The 13,131-nt window shown below is 48.4% G+C and overlaps 1 protein-coding gene across 1 annotated transcript in view; it reads right to left on the minus strand.

Annotated features, from left to right (window-relative positions):
• Positions 1 to 12,703, minus strand: part of LOC310792490 (ATP-binding cassette sub-family A member 2-like) — a gene marked incomplete at both ends in the record, with an annotated part of 85,099 nt that extends 72,396 nt beyond the window's left edge. Inside the window, one exon of the mRNA XM_083654170.1 lies at positions 12,678 to 12,703. Within this exon, the coding sequence (XP_083510296.1) occupies positions 12,678 to 12,703 (26 nt within the window). The remainder of the gene's footprint in view (positions 1 to 12,677) is intronic.
• Positions 12,704 to 13,131: the final 428 nt, after the last annotated feature.

Consider the following 13,131-nt stretch of genomic DNA (forward strand, 5'->3'; position numbering starts at 1 on the left):
TCATGAAGGGGGCGCGTAAACTGCGCCCACCGTCGCGGTGTGTTTTTCCCACCAAATCGGACCTGGTTACGGTGCTGGACGGGCTAACGGGTCATCCGTTTGAGCCCTTGGACTCCGCCGATTTAAGGGTTCTGTCTTTAAAGACCGCGCTGCTGCTGGCCCTTGGACTCCGCCGATTTAAGGGTTCTGTCTTTAAAGACCGCGCTGCTGCTGGTCGTCAGGAAAGAGAGTTGGTGACCTGATTGCCCTCTCGGTGCAGCAGGCCTGTGTGGTAATGATGGGCGCAGGGTTACGTTGCGACCTAACCCGGCTTACCAACCTAAGATTATTAATGTCAGCTTTAGGTCTATGGTCATAGACTTATCAGCATTCTGTCCCCCGCCGTTCAGTTAGAGACGGGCGAGGAGAGACGTTTGCTCATGCTGTGCCCCGTAAGGGCGCTCTCGGCCTATGTGGCCAGGACGCGTTCTTTACGCTTTACAGATCAGCTGTTGGTTTGCTTTGGGCAAAGGGCCCAGGGCGGACCCCTTTCCAAGGATCGCTTATCACACTGGATAGTGGAGGCGATCGCGTTGGCATACTTTGCCGTGGGCAAGGTTCCCCAGGAGGGTATCAAGGCGCTTTCTACGCGAGGTGTTGCGACATCCTCTGCGTTGTTGCGCGGTGTGTCGGTGGAGGACATGTGTGCCGCGGCCTCATGGTCCTCTCATCACACTTTTGTCAGGTACTACAGTCTCGACGTGTCCGGTGCGCAGTTCGCGCATGCGGTGCTGTCGGTGGCAAGAAAGTAGTATCGTTGCCACTCTAATATGTCAGACGGTTAGGCATAAACTTTGCCATATGGCCGTGGTTCACCGGTGCCTTTCGGGTCGCCCTGTGGGGTGCTCCCGGCAGCAAGGTCGGTTGAATGGAGGCACTAGTGAGAGCTTGAGTTCGAAACGAAGTAAAACGTTAGGGTTGTGCTACAACCCAGGTTTTACGAGTGAGAACGAGAGCTCTCACTACCCAGCCTTGCTGTGTCGATGCGTCACGGGGTGCGTCGGATCTCAGCGGGCTGGAAGAAATTAGAGTGATTATTCCCTGGGCTGGCAGGACGTGACGTAGTCACGTGGATCCGTGTCAGTCCCAGGGGGTACCACGCCACCTACGGGTGGGTGGTCAGGTTTTAATGAAAAGTAATTTTGGAGCAAAATAACAGTCTTCCATAGGGCTGCGTTGCAGCGTTTAAGGCACTAGTGAGAGCTCTCGTTCTCACTCGTAAAACCTGGGTTGTAGCACAACCCTAACGTTTGGGTGTGTTCATCATCATAAATACAGTCTGATATAAATCGTCAGGTGACGGTCATCATCTCAGTTGTCGTTCAGAAATTTTACTTTCAGAGCAGGGGGGATTTTTATTTAATGATTTGGGGGGAAGTACAGGAGACAGATACTGTCTTGCTTTATTTTTATTATGCTTTCCCTAGCTGAATGTTGCTATTGGCACAGTGTGGTAGAAGGATATTTTAGGATATTTAAATTAACACATTCACTGCCAGCCGTTTTTCAATACTGTAGTTAGCTTCTGCCAGAGGGTTTTTTTGAGGATTCTGGCTCATCTTTCAAGAGCCGAGGATTCGTTTCTGTTAGGATTTTGTGAACACACAATATCTCAAAAGAACTAATAGAATGTGTGCTTTCTCTGTCTAAAAGAGTTAGTTTGTAGAGTTAGTAGTTATGTAAGCATTAGCAGTTGAATACAGCATGGTTTCAGCGTCTGAAAATTTATTCTGAGATAAACGGCTTTTTGTGAAATTCGATAGAACAGTCACTTTAACCATTCATTTTTGGCATCAGTAAGACGTCAGACATCTAAACAATAGTTTTGAACAGTAATTTCCTCCATAACAGCAGGAAACACCCCTCTCCTTCAAACTCCTCCCTCCGTGTGTGTTCTTCTTGGCTGCAGCGGGCGTGTCACAAGCTCGTTTCTGTTGCTGCTGTAACCTCGCGTCACCAGGCTCACTGCTTTGCTGCTGCTGTGCCTGTCTGCTGGCGGCCGCTGGGCAAGTGTGGATGGGCTCGCTCGTTTCTTGGGGTTCTGAGAGATTTGATGAAGCTTTTGCGATTCTGGTCTTATTTATGCTGCGTGTTTCAAAGTGTGTTCCACCCGTAATCTATTATGCAAATTTGCAAAACCCCACCGCCAGCTCCCAAGCGCGAAAGCGTTTTCGCCAATCAATTTTCATGAGAATGGCTTCCTCACACTGCTTTTTGCTTGCCTTCCTCTAGAATGGAGAGCACTGTCGCCACTTAGTGGGTCGGTGGAATGGGTTGTACACGTTCGGTAGCTCCAATATTTTTATAGGAGACGTGGGGGGCATTGATCCACGTAGCACCGTCAAATTTTTTTTTTTTTTTTTTTGACGTCTCAACTCGTCATTGGCAGTCAACCGTTGGATTTTTTTTGACGAGTCAACTCGCCATTGGCAGTGAACGTGTTAATAATAAAAACGCACCCATTAAGATTTTGCTACTTTTTTTTGTTAAAGCTAGCTGAGCCTGCAGCTACAATGAACCAGCCCAGTCCCACTCCCACCCCCACCCCTCCTCCCTCTACTGCTGGTCCAAGCAGAAACCCCTTCACCATGGCAGCTAGTGGGAGAATGACTGAGGAAAGTTAAATGAGTGCCACCTAACTGTGACTAGGTTAATTTGTCTATTTCCCCCCCCTTTCTCCTCTTAAAAATAACAAAAAGAACCGACAACAACCAGTCCCATTTGTTTTGGGATTTTTTTCTCGTAAAAATAACAGAAAGTACCGATAAGAGTACCGTTAAAGTACCGGATCGATAAGCAGTATCGATAAGAGTACTAGTATCGTTAATTCCTTAACGATACCCATCCCTAACGCTGAGCAACTATATAGTGTATACAGCTGAGCAGTGCAGCGCGGAGCTAATCACCATGGCAACAGTAAACAATCAACGACGTAGAAGAAAGTGAAGCGCGCACATATAGCCAGAAAAATGCAGCATGAAAAGCAGCAAGGCACAATCACAGATGTATCTTTAATAAGCACCTTCTCTCTGAGAGCTGCTGTTTTCATGCCTTCATGGTCGAATCTCCTCTTATTTCCCATCATGTAACCAAGTCCACTGCCTCATAAAACTCACGTCTCCATGACTGTTGTGCAACTTCTACCTGGCTCTGTTCTGGCTCTGTAGTGTGGCTCTGTTCTGGCTCTGTAGTGTGGCTCTGTTCTGGCTCTGTAGTGTGGCTCTGTTCTGGCTCTGTTCTGGCTCTGTAGTGTGGCTCTGTTCTGGCTCTGTTCTGGCTCTGTAGTGTGGCTCTGTTCTGGCTCTGTTCTGGCTCTGTAGTGTGGCTCTGTTCTGGCTCTGTTCTGGCTCTGTAGTGTGGCGATAACGGGCTGGGGTCGTTGTCACCCTGGGCTCAGCTGGCATTTCCAGTCCTGCTGTGTTGGCTACAGTTTGTAGCATTCTATCCACCACTGCATCATCTCGCACTTCTTCTATGTTCTTTCAAAGCACATTAGTGCACTCAAGCAGGGGCAATTTTCCACTGGGGACAAAACCTTGATTTTCAAAACCTTGATTCTGTCCCCCCCACTTTTTAAACTGAAAAAATTGTGGGTAAACTGAAAAAATTATGCTTAATATACTATTTGACCAGCCATCATATTATGGCTGAGAATGTTAATTGAGTTGCTAATTATAAGCTATAGATTGCAAAAGATTGCCATGGATTTCCTCGTCTGTAAAAAGTGACCTCTCCAGACCCTGAATGCATTTCTAATGGCGCTCTGTATGGAAATTCCCCTTTCCAAGCCGTCCCTGAAGGCAGCACTCACAGAGTTTGGCTTTTCTTAAGACTAAATAATGATATCACAACAGTATTGTAACAGCAAATTTAACTTTTGTACTAATATTATTCAGTTTGTGGAGTTATTTTTCTGTGACAAGTATAATCCAAATGTTAATTTAAAATGAGATATTCCTCTAAATCTGGCTAAAAACGTTAAAACTTTTTTGCCAGCCCCTGCCCCTCTAACATTCTCTGCACGTCCCTGCTGCTGTATAAAGGGTTAGGTGATGAGAGGAAGTGAACATGGTAAGCAGTGAACATGGTTGAATTTAAAATAAAGCACACTAATAATAATAATAATAATAATGATAATAATAATACAACCAACGTGATTTCAATATGGCTCTGGCTTTCACATCAGTATTGTTCTATGCCTTGTTCATGTCACCTGCTTTCATATCAGAGCTCTGATGAGTTGGAGGAGGTGGTGTCTAAAAGGCATGTATTGAGTGATGTGTGTAGTTCTTCATAGATCTAGCTAGCCTCTTAATCTTCCCCTCAGAGTGCACCAAATTGATGCATTTTACTTTAAAATGTAAAAACAAAAAATCTTCCGGGGGGGGGCATGTCCCCAGACCCCCCTAGAGGGTCAGCGCTCCACATTTTATTGTGTCCCCCCCACTTGCGAAACCAGGTATTCGCCCTTTCAAGTGCACCCAGTGTGTTCGCTTTGCGGTCAGGGCCGGCGCGTGCCATTCTGCCGCTCTAGGCGAGAACAAATGATGCCGTCCCCAATTGGCAACTCCCCCTCTCCAACTGCTCTCTCTCTCTTTTCACACTTCCAAAGGGGCAATCAACAACGTAAATAAACATTATTTTACTTTGAAATTGGTTTTTATTTGACGAATGTCTGGTTTCGGAGTTCCTGTCTGCCCTGATCTGATCTGTTCAGCTTGACAGAGTCGCTCACGGGCGCAGAGGTCCGCACACAAAAATAGAAATCTAGGCTATCTTGCAACTTGCAACACGAAATTTGGCACTGCACTGTGTCGAGTTCCCCTCAGCACACTCCCCAAAGTTGAAGTCAATCTGACGAATGGTTCTTGAGATAAACCACATTTTCTATGTTGCCAGTAGGTGGCGCTATGCCGAATTGCACAAAAACAGGGCACTGCACTGCACAATAGGGCACACTCCCAAAGTTTGAAGTCGATCCGACCAACAGTTCTCGATGGCATGCAGCAGATGATGATCATCCATAAGCAGTGGTGGAAATGGCCAGGTTTTACTCTGGCAACCCTACTTACACAGGATGCGGGTTCCTGGAAGTGGTGTTGCCCTGGAGCAGAGGTTCTCAAATGTCCCCCCCCCCCCCCCCCCCCCTCCCCGCCTTCTATTCAATCTCAAGGACTCAATGTTGATTTAGTTAACGACAGGGTCGTTCCTCTGTTTACTTTCTCAGTAGGTGTCAAACAGCCCTAATTAAAGCTGCGGCTTGGGCTGAAGGAGCAGAACTGAAGACAAATATTCAAATATCGAACGTGTTTCGCGTCCGAATCGCACAAAAACAGGGCACCGCCCTCCGTCGGGTCGGCATCAGCGCACCCCCCGAGTTTCAAGTCGAGCATGGATCTGCATGGAGCCTGCAGGCTCGTGGCCACAGACTCACAAGGAAAAATATGTTTTGGGTCCTGCCAGCAGAGGGTGCTGGCACACCTGCAGCACCCATACTTCCCACGGTTATGGCTACAGCAATTTGATGGGGTACATCACCCAAATATGTGATATTAATCAGATTAGTAATGTTGCATGTGCATCCTGGATATAGTTTGTTACAATAGCATTAGCTCAAATGCTAACGTTAAACAGTATGTGGATGGGCAATGCTAACACCATTAGCGCCATGTTCTGGGATGTACAGTAAAATAAAAACACAGATTTTGGTTTTCTAACCTAACCAAAAACGTCTGCATTGAAAAAAAAAAAAGGCTAGGTGGAAACCTAGCATAGGGCCAGTGCAGAAAAGCGTTGACGAGCCTGTTGGCTGTAGCTGTTAGTGGAAAAAGTATGAAGGATACTTGTCAAACATATTTCATTGCAGGATGATGTTGTGTGTTGGTGTAGGCTACACCTTAAAATCAAATAGCCTATGTGTTTGATTTTAAGATATATTTTACCCCCCCAAAAAATAGGCTATTTACCCCCGTTTAGCCCAATATTTTTGTGTCTTTCAATCAATCACCTAAATATCATATTATATTATCAATCATATAGGCTATTCCCTTAATTGTATTATATGATCTAATTTGATATATTATAATAATCTATAATCTATATATAGATAGATTTATAGATAGCCTATATACAATTGGATCTGATCAGTGTTGTAGCTCCATTACTGATGTAAAATGTTATTTTAGGGGTAAAAAAAATCAAAGAAAATATTGAATACTAGAAAATGTGGCTCTCACAAACACAACAAAGAAAACATCATCATGCAATCAAATGTGTTTGAAAAGTGTGTAGGTGATTGATGTCATTATGTAGGCTATTAGAAAACATTCACTTTCACAATCACAAGGCTAAGAGGATTCTCTCTGACCGCAGCCACCCAAGCCACACAGACTGTTCACGCTCCTGCCGTCTGGCAGGTGCTACAGGAGCATACGGACCTGAACCAGTAGGTTCAGAGACAGCCTGGATCCCCAAGCCATCAGGATGCTCAACTCGGCCTCTAAATGGTGTCTGGCCGTGAGATTCCAGGCCGACGTGCTGCACTCTCCGCTCGGCAACATGAAGGCAGCTGGCTTCGCTGAGCTCCACTCCTCCCGTCAAAAGGCTCTTCCCGAGGGGAGCGCCACAACACACTGAATCCCACTCGATTTGGAGGCGGAACACGCCAGGATTGGCCAAAGCCCAATCCAGTCTCCAGAATTGTCAAATAAAATCATCAACATGATACTATGACTCGCCTCTCAACCTGTCATCTTAGACAAACTATGTTTTCAGTCTGCAATGGACTCATTATGCACGTGACGAACAGGTTCAGTTCGACTTTAATCTTTTAATACGTTTTTACAGCAAAGTTGATATGAGCGCTGAGTATAAGATTTTCATTGCAGGTGACAGATGTTTGCATTGTTGCCGGTATATGACAATAAACTTGAACTGAACTGAACTTTAGTAAACATAATACCCCCCACCCCCCCCACACAGATTCCCGACTGCTCGTCTTTCTTGGCGCAAGGCACTCTGGGTATTAGCGTAGTTATGGAAGCAGCGCTGCCTAGGCCTGCACCATATGAGGAAAGTCTGTGATGTGCAATAACATTGTTCAATATAGCGATGACGATACGACTTGCGATAAATAAACAAATATTAAAGTATGCATATTAGCCATACAGTTCCTATGTCTCGTGTTGAAGTGTCAGTTCTTTGCAAGTTCTTTGGCAACAGCTGAGGAGGCACGATGCGCTGGATGAGAGGTGGTGTTCGGGTGTTGGATAGGTACTTTACAATCTGGATTATTTTGGAGCAGAAAACGTCAAACTGGTGAGTAAAGTAAAGCTGGAAAGTGGAAATAGTTTGCAAAATGCTCTGGAAGGCGTCAAGTTTCCTGCATTTCCTTGGCTATACTGCAGCGTGCCACCCAAAGGCTCAGGCTTCTTCGGATTGTTGTGCAGACGACCAGATCGGCACGCAGATCGGCACGCAAATAGAGTGGACATGTAGGCTCTACGCTGGCCCAAAAAGGAAATTGACCCAGGGGCCACACTGAGTGAGGTCGCGGGCAGTACATAGAGCTTTTTGGCGCTGTTAGAAATGGTTGTTTTTGGTGACTTTGAACGGCTGTACCGTTTCCCCCAATACTAACTAACAGGATGAGTGTAGCTCACTATAAACTGTATGGAAAGTGACGATAAAGTTATCGTGTATCAGATTCAGATTCAGATTAATTTATTAAGGACTGCACAACAAGTCGGCAGAATTTGCTTTTGGTACAGCAATTGTTAAAGGAACACTCCGCCCATTTTCAACCAGCTTTGTATCATTAGAACATCAGTAGTATATCAGAAAACTGTAAACGGTTTTGAAGTCTGTCATTTAATTTGACAGTTATTGAGTGTTCAAGTGTGGACCAGTGACATCACTGGTCCACACTAACTCAAATTAATAACTCATTAACTCAAATCACTCTCAATAACTGTCAAACTATTCATCATTCATCTAGTTTGACAGTTATTGAGAGTTGATTTGAGTTAATTAGTTATTAATTTGAGTTAGTGTGGACCAGTGATGTCACTGGTCCACACTTTAACACTCAATAACTGTCAAATTAAATGACAGACTTCAAAACAGTTTACAGATCTACTACTGATGTTCTAATGATACAAAGCTGGTTGAAAATGGGCGGAGTGTTCCTTTAAGCACATGAAATGTGTCAGCATAAGACATTACAGTACATAGACAGACATATGACAAGATAAATACAGAACATTCAACATATGCATTGCTGGAGAGGTATGCAGTGAGATTTCAGAGGGGAGGAGTTCAGAAACCTGATGGCAGTGGGGAAAAAACTGTTTTTGAATCGTGTTGTTTTGGTGGAAATGGATCTGTAGCGCCGTCCAGAGGGCAACAGTTGGAACAGGTGATTGGCTGGGTGGGATGGGTCAGAAACTATTTTTTGTGCTTGTATGATTGTCCGTTTATGGTAGAGAGTGTCTAGTGATGGGAGTGGGGTACCTACAGTATCATTTTTGAAGCTTTTTTTATTGCCACCAGTGTGTGTGCTACTAAATTTGTCTTTGTGCTACTGAGTTGTTGTGTTTTGCTTACTAGCACCAGTGCTACCACCTACTAAAGTAAGCATACAGCCATGTGACACAATGTTTTACTTCATTTCGAACTCAAGCTCTCACTAGCGCCTAGTTCGCTGCGTACGCAGCATTATGGAAGACTGTCATTTTTGCTCCAAAAATTACTTTACATTAAAACCTGACCACGCCCCTTTAGGTGACGTGGTGCCCCCCTGGGGCTGACTGGGCCTCCCACCTCGCCCCCGTGACTACGTCACGGCCAGTCAGCCCAGGGGCCGCCACTCTTCGCTTCTTCCAGACAGTGTGAGGACGTCGTTTTCTTAAGCTCCGCGGTTAGTTCTAAAGTCAGCGCTCTTCATAGCTTGGACAAATAGACTCGCTCCAGTTAACTTGCCCACCTCGAGAGGTTCGCGTGGACGAGATAAATCAGGATTCGGGGACCCGTTCCTGTACTCTTCACCAGCGGCATCGGATCAAGCCATCCAAGCTAAGAGTATCTTTCTTTGCTAACTGTTGTATTAGCTGCCGCCGTGCAGCGCATGTTAACGTTTCCCCGGCTGGGTTAACGTTGTTAGGCTTGAGCGCCGACTCAGGTCTGCACTCATAACTTTTGGCTAGGTTGCACACGTGCAGAATAGCTTGTACCGTTAAGCACTAGAACAACAGGCTAATTAGCACAGTTGTCACAGTTAGCTAGCTTGCATCCATGCGGTTGCTTCTGTTGCTAGGTACTTTAGGCGCCAGCTACTAGCGTTAGAGCGCGCGCGTTTCTCCGGCTGGAGTAACGTTAGATAGATAGCTAGCTAGTCGTCTCGTGCAGCTAGCAGCTAGCTTGTAGCACTCCAGCATCTTCACCGTTGCAAGCGACTGTAGACAGTCAGCATACACGGTTAACTCCCGCTAATTCTGGTACAGTCGGCGGGGCTTGTTGGCGGGTTAGCTACTGCTTACTCGCACAATGAACCGGGCGGCTGACATGAGACAGAGGGAGACAGCCAAGAGCTGTGTTAGCTGTGACGCTACATTGGCGATCCAGGACCGCCACAGCGAGTGTGTGTTTTGCCTCGGGCACAACCATGCTAGCGACGCCCTGTTGAAATCAGATTTCTGCCGGGCATGCGAAGGCTTTACCCTGGCCGTTTTACGGGAGAGAGCGATGCTCTTTATCCAGGTGGGCCCGCGGCTTAGCCATGCACCTCCCGAGGGAGGCGCGTGCGGTGGGTCTGACCGCTCGGAGGAAGAGGAGTTACCTGCCGAGCAGGGCTCCCCGGTCCTACCCGAACGGCAGATTTTGAACTGGGGGAACGAGCCCATCGACCCTGTGATACAACAGGGTTTTTTTTCCCCCTACGACCCCATCATTCCCCCCCAGGACGCCCCCCAAGAGGAGTTGTCTGGCGGGGAGGAATGGGACCGCGCTACCGCGGCCACCTCTCTGTTAGGGACCCGTTCGGAGGCTAGCCTCAACGAGCCCTATCAGAAGCAGTTTCTGGGGGTAATGTCTAGGGCTGCAGCTAAGCTTGGCATCGCTCGGGCCGAACCACCTCCGCCCCTCGAATCAGTGCTGCGGGGTTGCTATTACCAGCCACTCCAGGCACCACAGGCACCCCGCCCGAAGCCCCGGCTGCCGGTCTGTATAGACGTGGTTCGCGCGGTGCAGTCAGGATGGGAAAGGCCTCAGGAGGCCAAGCCGCTCTGCGCGGGCATGGCTCCGTGGTCGGCCTTAGAGGGGGCGGATAAACTCGCGTTAACCGCGATGCCTCCTCTCGAGGATATGGTGGCCAGACACCTGGCCCCTAACTCCGCGAGGCCCGCTTTGCCCTCTAAAGCGTGCCAACTTACAGCCAACTTGGCCGAAAAGGCGTACTTGGCGGCGGGGCAGTCCGCCGCCATGACCAACAACCTGGCCATTCTGCAGGGCTACCAGGCGGTGCTCCTGCGGGACATGCAAGGTGACCCTGCCCCCGAGCTGTTTTCAGAGCTCAGGATGGCCACGGATTACGCCATGCGTATGGTAGACTGCCTGGCGCAGAACAGTGGGAAGGTCATGGCCTTCTCCGTTCTCACCCACCGCCACCTGTGGCTAAATCTTACCCAGCTCCCTGAGCAGGATAAGAGGAGGCTGCTGGGGGCTCAGATCTCCCCGGGGGGCCTGTTCGGCTCCTCCGTGGAAGACTTGGCCCAGCGGTTGGAGACGCGTCAGAGGGACTCGGCGGCGGTCAGCACCTTCATGCCCAAGCGGGCGAAGGGGGAGGACCGCCGGTTCCAGGTCCAAGCGCGCGCGCAGAGTCGTCCTCCGGGGCCTCCGCCGCCGCGGGCCGTCTCACCGGCTAGGGCGCCCCCAGTGGATGCGCTCCACCCAGCCGCGGTGGGCCCATCATGGGTCCCACGGCAGGCCAGGGTACGCGGCCCCCGCCCCCCAAAACGAGGAGGTGCGCGGGGAGCGGGTAACCAGTCCCGTACTTAGTCACCTCCCTGGGGAAGGGGGGGGGGCTATGAGCCCACCGTCGTTGGAGCTCAGCGCTCAACTTCGGTCTGGGACCCAGCAGGGGCCTACCCAACCCAGCTCGCCGGGGCTTGGCTTCAGGGCCAGCCTTCGGCTTGTAGCTTTAGGGACAAGCCCACCGTCCTCGGTGCCCAGCGCCCGAGTCCAGTCGGGAGCTCTCCCTGGATCGCTTATCCGCCGTCAGGAGGCCCCCGGGACAAGCCCACCATCGATGGTGCCATGGGCCCATCGTTGTAGTACAGGCATTATACGATATGACCTCCCACAAATTGCAACAGAAACTATTTCAACTGTTCTAGTCTTAGACATATGTATATTATAACATATCAAAAGTCCTAAGAAATCCCAGTTGGGGAAAGTATTGAAAAATACTGAAATCAGTGATGCCAAAATTTGCCTGTATGTATGTACTGTATGCTTGTCTGTCCTTCACATATCTCGAGAACCGTTGGTCCGATCGACTTCAAACTCAGGGAGTGCGCTTAGGGGGACCTGGCGGAGTGCAGTGCCGAATTTCGCGCAGTTCGGATGTGCACATGGTTATAGCGCCACCTACTGGCAACACAAAAAGCAGTTCTTGAGAACAGTTTGCCCGATTGACTTCAAACGTGGGGAGTGCACTGCTGGGAACCTGACGGAGTACGGTGCCGAATTTCAGAGACATGCATAGTCATAGCGCCACCTAATGGCAACAACAAAAAGTGGTTTATCTTAAGAACCGTCCGATTGACTTCAAACTTGGTGGGTGTGCTGCTGGGAACCTAAGAAAGTGCAGTTTCAGATTTTGTGCAATTTGACCAATTGGGGGAGCGTTGCCAGCAGGGGGAGAATGGAATGAATCCAGATGTTTACCAGAGATTTGAAGAGGGATTGCATGTGGTCAAGATGAAGTGATCTCCTATGGGCTGGCCTATCCATAGATCTTGTCATCGAGCAGGTGCTGATGAGAAGTCTTAAAACAAGTGGTGGCCTCACGAGAGGGCAAGGGATGATGGAGCTGCAACGTTTGACATGGCTGCTCTCCATGCCAGCTTGCACTGAAGTCAACAATGCCATGCAAGAGCTGACAGGGGTGAACCACAACACTGGTGAGCAGAACCATGACATGACAGATGCAAGACAATCCATGAATGACACACAGTTCTACACTATCTCCAAGAAACAAACCCCTTCTGCTCAGATCCAAGCTTGTGTCGTGTGTCAACTGGGGTCCCTTCTGTGAATGTTGATAAGGCAAAGGCCATCGGAAACACCATCTTGGCCAGCATGGACGGACAGACTACTGCTGAGTACACATTCAAGAAGAGGGATCAGGCAATCACCATGAGTACGAAATCCTCAGTGAAGATTGATGGTGAAGCAGTGCAGGTGGATCCTCACCTACTTTTCCAGCAACTCACTATTGCAGCAAAAGCTTCATAAGACCTGGCATCAGAGTTCAAGTATCAGCTGTGTAGTCATTTTCCAGCGCTGTTTTGACACTTCCCTCCTGCTTCCACAGCCACAGAAGCCAGTGCTAGCAGATGCCATCTGGGCGCTCCACACACCTGACCTTCAAGGAGTCACAGGCCATGTTTAGTATGTGCTGGATGGTGGAGCACTTATTCAGTGCATCCCATGGACACGTGGATCCACATACAAGGACATCTGCAAGCTGTACAGTGAGTATGTCACAAGTAAGCATGGAGAGGCAGTTGTCGTGTTTTTTATTTTTATTTAACCTTTATTTACCCAGGCAAGCAAGTAAGAACAATTTCTTATATACAAAAGCAGCCTGACAAAAAGCAAGGGCCTTTTGGGGGAAGGGGGTGGGAGGCTGAAATAAAAACAAGGTTATATAAATACAAGTAAAAACTTACAGTAGTAATAGGAGCAAACTATATACAAACACAGGCTACAATAACAATATGAGAGAGAGAGAGAGAGAGACAGGAAGAGGAGGGGGAGGGGGTGAAGGGGCAGGGAAGGGAGAAGAGGAGGGACTGGGGGTATGTGTGTGGT

The sequence above is a fragment of the Poromitra crassiceps genome (genome assembly GCF_964638095.1).
Source record: "Poromitra crassiceps genome assembly, chromosome: 18".
Lineage (NCBI taxonomy): Eukaryota > Metazoa > Chordata > Actinopteri > Beryciformes > Melamphaidae > Poromitra > Poromitra crassiceps.